The sequence below is a fragment of the Macaca fascicularis genome, chromosome 14 (genome assembly GCF_037993035.2).
Source record: "Macaca fascicularis isolate 582-1 chromosome 14, T2T-MFA8v1.1".
NCBI classification, from domain to species: domain Eukaryota; kingdom Metazoa; phylum Chordata; class Mammalia; order Primates; family Cercopithecidae; genus Macaca; species Macaca fascicularis.
In genome coordinates this window covers 1,822,870-1,831,933 of record NC_088388.1, presented here as the reverse complement: position 1 = coordinate 1,831,933, position 9,064 = coordinate 1,822,870, and the positions used below count along the sequence as shown (strand labels likewise).

The following is a 9,064-nucleotide window of genomic DNA, read 5'->3' as shown; positions in this document are numbered from 1 at the left end:
TGGGTCCTCCCTCTAGGCCCTCTCTCACCCCGGGGCCCCGGGACCCTGGGCACTCGCAGTGGCTGTTACCATCTGTGCCAGCGTCTCCCACAGGCTCATGGTGGCTTGTGGAGATTGGTTTTCTTTCCTCAGGACTCCAGGTGGCACCGTCCGACTAGCAGACACCCTTCCTGGCCTCTGATGACCCCTATGCTGGCCAGTGAGGCCACCAGCTTGGATGGCCCTGCCTCTTGGATCAGGGAAACTGAGGCAACAGGTGGGGGAGAGCAGTCGGGCACCCTGACCGGCCCCCTTACTCCCCTCAGACCCCACAGGCTGAGCGTGGGCGGTGGTGTCTGTGGAACTCTCCGGTTTAGGCACAGGTTGGTTCCTTCTTGGCCAGCGCCCAGGACAGGGGTGAGTCCCGAGAGGCACAGACGAGGTCCCTGTCCTCCCCAGGCTTAGAGTCAGGGACATCAGGTCAACGCGCAGGGGCTCACAGTGCCATGGGGCCGGGCCGGGGGCCTTCTGGAAGGCTTTGGTTAGCACCTCATTCCAGCCCTCCATGGAAGAATGAGGCCGCAGAGCCCAGGACAGGCAGGGTGTGCCTAAGGTCACACGACAAGGCGGGCTGGCCCCAGGCTGCCATTTCAAAGGACGGGGCCTGTCCCCTGCCTGCCTCCCCCTGAGTGCCGGGCACTGGGAAGGCTCTTGAAGCTGGAGTTGCTGGGAACGTCCCTGTCCTGCTTTGGGTCCGTGGCTTCCTCTACACTCCACACCTTCCCCTCCCCGTCCATGTCCGCGATGGGCAGGGCTTTGGGGGCCATGTACAACCCTGGCCCCTGGACGTCCATGACCAACTTTTTGCCCACTGGGGACATCTGCAGAGCTGCTCCCTCAGAGGCACCTGAGCGGCTTCCTGCAGGTCGGCGGGCCCACCCTGTCCTCTCCCATGGTGGGGCCAACCTCCTTTTCCAGGCTGGCCCTGCCGGCTCCCCTAACGGAGCCCTGAGCCCACCATTGTGGTTACACATGGCTCAGTCCGCAGGCCTGGGAAGCCTGTGCCCACCCAAGTCCTCGCCCAAGCCAGGGGTCCTGAGGGGCGCATCTGAAGGTGGGCATGCCATGGCCCTGCACTGGCCCCGGGTGGCCAGCAGGGGAGGGTGCTGCCCGCCCAGCTCCTCGGGTTTTGGCAGGCACTCTCCGCCCAGCCGGCTGAGGTCAGAAGCACAGGGCAGGTTTTATTTTGGGTATCGGCGACCTCCCGCTTAGGGCGCTGGGCCTGAGGCGTAGCAGGGACTGCACAGAGCAGGCACCAGCGGCCTCGAGGGTCTGCACCAGGTAACCTGCGCCCTGCTGCCATCTGGCCTGACCAGGGTGGTCCGAGAGAGGAGGCAGGGCAGGGGCCACTATAGACCTGGGTGGGGGCACGGCACAAGGGAGGCCCAGCCTGGGTTGGGGACGCATTTCCATGCAGGAAGAGTCTGAGGACGGACCATGGGACGGACCATGGGGCCTTGGCTCTAGGGCAGTTGTTGGGGGATGGGGAAGGTTCTGAAACTGGTGAAAGCTGAGCCAAGCCCAGGGAGTGGGGAGCAGGCTGTGGGAGGGAGGATGACCTCCCGAGTGTCTTGGCTTCAGCTCTGCCTGGGTGACCCCCAGATGGTGGCCGGGGTCCCTCAATCTAGGTCCCAGCACCCAGTACGCATGGTTGGGAGTTGTGGAGACCAAGAGGGTCCTGAGCCTCTCCTCATGCCCTGAGCTGACCTGAGTGCCCAAACTGGTTTCAGCCTGAGGCCACTTGGCCCAGTTGTGGGCTCAGACACTGCCAGGCCCAGGACAGGAGCAGCTGACACAGCACTTGGGGACTGAGCTGCTCTAGCCCAAGGTAGCTGCCTCCCCACATGCCTAGTGCTTCTGATTGTGCAGATTAATTGATTCATTCTGCAGAGATGATGGCCGTCTTCTGTGTGGGGCTGGCCTAGGGGCCTGTAGCAAGGGTCACAGGATGTCAGGTGGCTGCTCTGGCAGACAGGACAGAGGTTAAGGGCTTCGTCTGCCATCCCTGGCCAGGGGCCTCGTAGGCTGCAGCCCTTTTGAGCCTCCTGACGTCTGCACTGGGCATGGCCTGACCTCCAGGTTTCCAGAAGCAGAGGCATGGGGTTGCTGTAACCATGGAGGGGAGGCTGCACCAGAAACACAGCAGGGCTGAGGCTAGGCAGAGCTCAGAGGGACAGGCCCTGGGTCCTTGTCCTCGAGGCTGAGCTGAGGGGTGCGGAGGATCTGACAAGAGGCCAGGGCTGGTCGGGGGCCGGCGGGGGCAGTGGCTGCCTCCTCAGCACTGCTGATCCCAACTACCCCCTGCCCCTGGTGCTGTCCACTCTGCACCCCAGTGCTGAGTGCCCAGCTGCGGCCTTTGGGCCTGCCTCTGCCGGCTGCCCTTGGTCACCGTCCCATCCAGATCGGGTGGGAAAGGAAGGGAGTGCTGTCACCGGGTGGTTCCCCAGCTGGGCAGGGTGGCCTGGATGCTCTCTCAGTGGCTGGGGCATCTGAGAAAGGATGGGGACACATCATCTCCCTTGTGTGGGTGGTGGCTCTGTCGAGGTTTTGCTTTTCTGAACTGTGTGTATTCATGAGACAAGCAGGGTTTGACATGAAACCTTCAGAAAATAGTGGCTGTGAGGAGCCAAGGGAATGGCAAAGTGAAGTCCAGAACATCAGAGTTTGGGGGGCCTGCTCCTCAAAGGGGTTTCCCAGACACTGAGGGCTGCAGGGCTGAGTGTCAGGCCCCAGTGCAGGAGCTGGGAGAGGAGGGACAGGAGGGAGGATGTCCCCAGGCTGTCTGCTGTTTCACAGTTGTGCATTCGTCCACCCATCTATTCATTCCCATGCATTCACTCTCACTTTCACTACTTCCTTTCCTTCCTTCCTCCCTCCTCTTCCATCATCCATCCCTCTGTCTGTCCATCCCTTCATCCACCCATACATCACCTACCCATCCACTCATTTATCCCTCCATTTCTTCCATCCCTCCCGCCATCTGTCCATCCATCATTAGTCTATCCATCCATTCATCCACCCATCTATCTATCTATCTATCTATCTATCCATCCATCGATCCATCCATCCATCCATCGATCCATCCATCTCTTCATCCATCCATCTACCCATTCATGCATCCATCTATCCCTCCATCCATCCCTCCCTCCATCCCTTCATCCACCCACCCTTCATCCATCCCTCCTTCCCTCCAGCCATCCATCCATACATCCACTCATCCATCCATCCACCCACCCACCTACCCATCCACTCATTCATCCCTTCTTCCATCCATCCTTCCCTCCCTCTGTCCTTCCAGGCATCCATCTCTTCACCCATCCATCCACCCACCCATCTACCCATCTACTCATCCATCCCTCCATTCATCCATCCACGTATCCATTCACTCACTCACTCACCTATCTATCCATCCATCCTTTCATCCATCCATTCATCTACCCACCCACACATCCATCCCTCCATCATCCATCCACCTATCCATCCATCCGTCCATCCACTCATCCATCCCTTCATCCATCCGTCCATCCATCTACCCATCCATGCATCCATCCCTTCATTCATCAATCCCTCCAATGCATCCACCTATCCATCCATCCAACCACATACCTATCCCTTCATTTATCCCTCCTTCCTTCCATCCATCCATCCACCCAGCCACCTACCCATCCATCACTCATCCCTCCCTCCATCCCTCCCTCCCTCACTCTGTCCATTCATCCAGCCATCCTTTCATCCATCCATCCACTCATCTACCCATCCACTCAGACATCCTTCCATTCATCCATCCATCCACTCATCTACCCATCCACTCAGACATCCCTCCATTCATCCATCCTCCTATCCATTCACTAACCCATCCATCCATCTATCCAGCCAGCCAGTCAGCCAGCCATCCTCCCACCCACCCATCCATTCACTCACCTATTCACCCACTGATTCATCCATCAATCCATCCATCCACCCACCTGCTTACCCATTCACCCATCCATACATCCCTCTATCCATTCATCCATCCCCTATTCATCCACTCACCCATCCCTCCACTCGCCCACCCAGCCATGCATCCACTCACCCACCTACCCATCCATTCACCCACCTATCTCTCCACGCATCCACCCATTCGTCTATTCATCTATCCATTCATCCACCCACCCACCCATCCATCCACCCACCCACCCATCCATCCATCCACCCACCCATCCACCCATTTGACTGTTTACCAAACCTTCACTGAGCACCTCCTGGGTGGTGTTGGGGGAGGCTCCGAGGTGAATCTTGCCCTCAGTGAGTGCACAGTCAGGGCACAGAAGTTTATATTGGGCTAGTCATGGTGGGGGTAGGGATATCACGGACATTCTGGAAAAGGAAGCCTGGACCCCACCCATTGTGTGTGCTCTGACTTAGGCCACCAGAGAGCTTACGTCCTGGAGGCTTACACTGCAAAGGCCATGAGACAGGTCAGACTGCCTGGACCCAGAGGCCACAGAATGCTGTGCAGTGTGGGAATGGGCTGGCCACTGGCCCAATCTTTCCATCCTGGCCAGCCCTGCCCCCTTAGTGAGTACAAGACAGCCAGCACACGAGAATACACAGGGAGCTTTATTATATAAAATGGCGGGGTGGGGGGTGGCAAGCAGAGTGCGGGGGGGATGCAGCATCAAGCTTCCTGCGTGGCCGTTACCAGCCCTTGACCTGCAGTTTCCCCTTGGATCTGGGGGGTGACCCGCCCTCTCTGCACAGGGCTGTGCCTCAACCTCCTAACTTCCTAGAAGGTACTTGGCCTCTCCAGGGGTAAGTTCCTCTGGCCAACGATCAGGAGTTTCTTTCCTCCCCCAGGTAGTGAGAAGCAGAGCTGGCGGGGGGTGGTTGGGGTCAGAGAGAGGAAGGGCAGAGAGGCTAAAGGGTCCAGGAGCAAAAGGAGGTGGCAGCGGGGGGCGTCAAAGAGGCGAGGGTAGGTCATGCTGGCAACAGGAAGCAACTTCTTAGCCAGGGCGGGGGTGCAGGTGTCTGGCTGGGATCTCCCCTGGGTACATGGAGGGTGTCGCCCGTCTGGACCTGCAGACCCAGGAAGCTGGAACATAGGCATGGGGTGCAGGGGGCATTAGGCTAGGGTCCAGGGAGGGGCCACAGACCTGCCTCCTGCAAGCCCACAGAGCCTGCTCGTTGCTGGCCTCCCTGCCCTGCCCACACTCCGACTCCACCACGGGAGAAGATGTCCTGCCTCAGAGGCCTGCTTCCCAGTGTGAGCACTTGTGCCCTGGGTCAGGACCTCTGGCTGGAGACCTGACTCCAGGTGGAGGGAATGCAGCCTGCCCACCCCGGGAGCTAGAACCGGGGTTCTCGTGGTTCCTGCCGTCCTGTCATCCAGAGGAGACCGGCGGCTGAGAGTAGGTCCTGGGCAGGCTCCTTCCGCCCCCACCCCTCCAGCAGCTCTGTTCTTGCCTTGGCAGAGCCAGCCCCCACCAGTAGCAGCCCCCAGGACTCCTCCTTCCCCAAACCAGACAGCCTCTGGCTCAGCCCAGATGCCATTTGTCAATGTCCTTGCAAACACGTGGTGCCCAGAAACCAGGGTGGGCGGCTTGGCCGGACCACCCCAGACAGGAGGTCTGCGGGAATATCCCATTTAGCATAGCTCAGCGAAAACTGCTCCCACCTTCCTGCCGATCTACCTCTGATGATGCAGCCTCAGCTTTCCCGAGCCTCTTGGCCGCCACCCCTCACCGCTGGCTCGCAGCGGACGCGCCTGTGGTCGGGCCGGCGACAACGGGGCGCCCCTCACGTGTCTGTGGGCAGCCGCTCTTCCAGCCGTGGGCCCAGCCAGCAGCTGGCCAGGGGCATGCCTGTCACTTGGAGCTCACCCACGTCTCCCACCCCAGCCCACACGGCACTGTGGCCTGACCCAGGCTGTGTACTTGGGGCCTGCTTTGTGCTGGGGTGGCATGGAGGACAGAGACCTGGAGGCAGGTTCTAGCCCCATCCCTGGAGGGACTCGGTCTCTGTGACCTCATTTCTACACAAGGGTGATGGTCGGGCCACCCCAAAGTCCCCAAGGCACAGTCGAGCTCAGGACGGCCCCGGCAGGTTCTGGGTGTTTAGGAAGCCGAATACTCAGGCCCCCACAGCCCTGGCCCCAGGTCCTCCCTGGATCACAGGAGGCACAGGCCTCCCACCTCGGTGGGGAGGAGGGCTGGCCTGACTACTGTCCCTCCCACCCTAGGACACAGCCATGCTCATCTCAGCCGCGTCGATGGCACCCGAGGTGAGTGGTCCGAGCCTCCAGGGAGCCCCTGGACCCCCACCGCCCGTGCTGCCCAAGCCAGGAAAGGACAACCTGCGTCTGCAGAAGCTCCTGAGGAAGGCAGCCCGGAAGAAGATGATGGGGGGCGCGCACCTCGCCCCACCCGGGGCCTTCCGCACCTCCCTGTCCCCCGTGAGTGAGGCCAGCCACGACCAGGAGGTCACAGCCCCGCACGCTGCTGAGGGCCCGCACCCCGCCGAAGCCCCACGCCTTCCTGAAGCCCCACGCCCCACTGAGGCTCCCCGCACAGTGGCTGCCCTACCCCGCTCCCCGCACACCCCCGTCATCTACCACATGGCATCACCCCTGCAGAAGTTCACGTTGTCTGTCGGCCTCACCCAGCGCAGGATTCTAGCTGCCCACAAGGCCACGGGGCCCCAGGTTGTAGCCCCGGCCCCAGAACCTGCCCGGCCCCCCAGTGGCTTCGTCCCTGTCTCAGCCCCTGTGGCTGGGGGCACCCACATCACCCAGGTGCACATCCAGCTGGCACCATCCCCACACGACGGGATCCCTGAGCCCCCCAGGACAGCCCCAGAAGGGGGATCCAACAGCCAGGACGGAGATGCCACCCCACGTCTCCCCAGGGCCCAGCCCCTGGTCCCAGTGGCTCACATCCGCCCACTGCCCACCACAGCCCAGGCTGCCAGTCCCCGGCCTGAGGAGCCCCCTGTACCACGGCCGCCACCCAGCTTCCATGCCTCGGTGCCCAGAGAGGCTAGTGCCAGGGTCGTGGTGCCCATAGCCCCGACCTGCCACTCGCTGGAGTCCTCACCGCACAACCTGACCCCCGTGGGCCCTGGCAGAGAGCAACTGGAGGAGCCCCCCATGGCTGGCCCTGCCGCTGAGGCCGAGCGAGTGTCCAGCCCCGCCTGGGCCTCATCCCCTACCCCACCATCAGGCCCTCACCCATGCCCTGTCCCCAAAGTTGCACCCAAGCCCCGGCTCAGTGGCTGGACGCGGCTCAAGAAGCAGCTGCTGGAGGAGGCCCCGGAGCCTACGTGCCCAGGGCCGCGGCAGAGCCTGGAGCCGGAGATGCCCGCCCCCACAGAGCAGGAGGCGCCCACCCCTGCCGTGCCCCGGGTCCCCGCCTCCCGGGCCTCCAGGATGTGGGATGCTGTGCTGTACCGCATGTCGGTGGTGGAGGCCCGAGGGCGCCTGACGGGGCCCAGCGGTGGGGAGCGCACCCCAGCCGGCCTCACCCGCCTGCCCTTCCTGTACCGGCCTCGTTTCAACGCCCGGAAGCTGCAGGAGGCCACCCGGCCCCCTCCCACAGTCTGCTCCATCCTGGAGCTGAACCCTCAGCCCAAGAACTTCAACCGCACAGCGACTGGCTGGAGGCTCTAGTGAAGTGGCCGGAACGGCCCCCAGGGCCCAGAACCATGAGGTGGACAGAAGAGGGGGCTGAGGTTCTAGCTGGGGGCCCATAGTTACTGCATGAAGATGCACCAGGGCCCAAGGGGCATGGGGTGCAGGGCAGCCTGGGAAGGGCACACGGGGTGCCGAGGGACGTCTGGGTGTCAGGAAGGTGATCAGGTGGAAAGGGCAGAGAGGACGAGCTGGAGCCCCCGGGCTGCAGTGGTGTGAGGGGAACAGAGGAGGGGTCTGCGTTGGGATGTGGGATGGGGGCCTTGGGATGAAAACTTTAGGGAAAATGGCGGAGGACCGCACCTATTGACCTAGGCCAGGCTGCTCAGGGGCCTGGGCCTCGCGTTGTTCCTCCCTTTTGCTGTCAAAGGTTTGGGGGCAGATCTCTGCTTGCTGAGGCATGGGTGCAGTCAGGCTGGCTTGGCCATCGGCCTCAGGAGCAGTCAGCAGTTTTGCTGCGTGCTCTTCCTGATGGCAGAGCCAGACCCTGGGACTAGGGTGCAGGGGGAGCCTCAGCCAGCGTGAGACTTGGCACCAATACAAGTGCTCAGGGGCAGGCAGGGAGGGGCTTATCAGGGGGTAGAGGAGGGCCCAGCGTGACCCCTCTCACTGCCCCCCTCTGCGTCCCCTACCGGGGCTGACAGCCTGAGGGGGCAGAACTCGAGGGGTTCACTGGTGGGACAGCGAGGGTCTCAGCATTGGCCACGCCCAGGCTCTGACCGCTGGATGAGGAGGGAGCCCTCAGTCCCAACCCTGTGGGAACAGCCTGGCCAAGTGGGACCGAGAAGGGGCTGTGACCCCGGCAGGGAGAGTGAAGGCGCCCAGTTGGCAGTCAGCCAGGCTCTGGCAGGGGTCACCAACCACAGGAGAGGGACACAGAGGTGCCAGAAAAAGCCTCTGCCACAGCTGCTTGAGAGTCAGGGTTTGGCAGGGAAGATGGTAGGAGGACAGTTGCCCCACCCTGGGGTGTGATGGGTGCTGGAAATGGAGCCTGGGGTCCAGGTCACTAATAAATGTGTGTCTAACCATGGCAGGAGTGGCACTGCTCTGTCTGCAGCATGGGATGGGGAGGGCATCAGGACCTCTGAATGACTCTCGGCTGGGACAGGGAGTAGGACCTAAGTTCCTGCCCCTCTATGGACCACCAGCATACAGATGGTCAGGGAACCTGGGCTCCATGCCACCTGCTTTCTTCAATGCTAGCCCTGTGGTGGCCAGGCTGCCCCTCACTTCCCTCATGAGCCCTGCTGGGGCTTTTGGGGAGTCCCAGATGGGAGCCTTGAGCTTCCCTAGTGGAGCAGTGGCTGAGCCGGGCTGTCTCCAGTGAAGTGAACAGAGAGTTTGAATCTGGTGTCAGACGAG

General features: G+C 61.9%; 2 protein-coding genes across 9 annotated transcripts in view; one reads left to right on the top strand and one right to left on the bottom strand.

The window, feature by feature from the left end:
• Nucleotides 1-1,227: 1,227 nt before the first annotated feature.
• PRR33 (proline rich 33) lies at nt 1,228-8,732 on the top strand. The gene is made up of 2 exons (XM_005576861.5): nt 1,228-1,320; nt 6,257-8,732. Exon 2 carries the CDS (start codon nt 6,266-6,268, stop codon nt 7,679-7,681), a length of 1,416 nt encoding a protein of 471 aa, XP_005576918.3. The 5' UTR covers nt 1,228-1,320; nt 6,257-6,265; the 3' UTR covers nt 7,682-8,732.
• Nucleotides 4,626-9,064, bottom strand: part of LSP1 (lymphocyte specific protein 1) — a 40,332-nt gene continuing 35,893 nt past the window's right edge. For all 8 annotated transcript variants that reach the window (XM_045370633.2, XM_005576868.4, XM_065527775.1 and 5 more), the window contains one exon: nt 4,626-5,110. The gene's annotated coding sequence lies outside the window, so the exon portion shown is untranslated. The remainder of the gene's footprint in view (nt 5,111-9,064) is intronic.

Excerpts from the sequence above, each read along its gene's own strand:
- PRR33 (XM_005576861.5), top strand. The coding sequence starts at position 6,266 with ATGCTCATCTCAGCCGCGTCGATGGCACCCGAGGTGAGTGGTCCGAGC.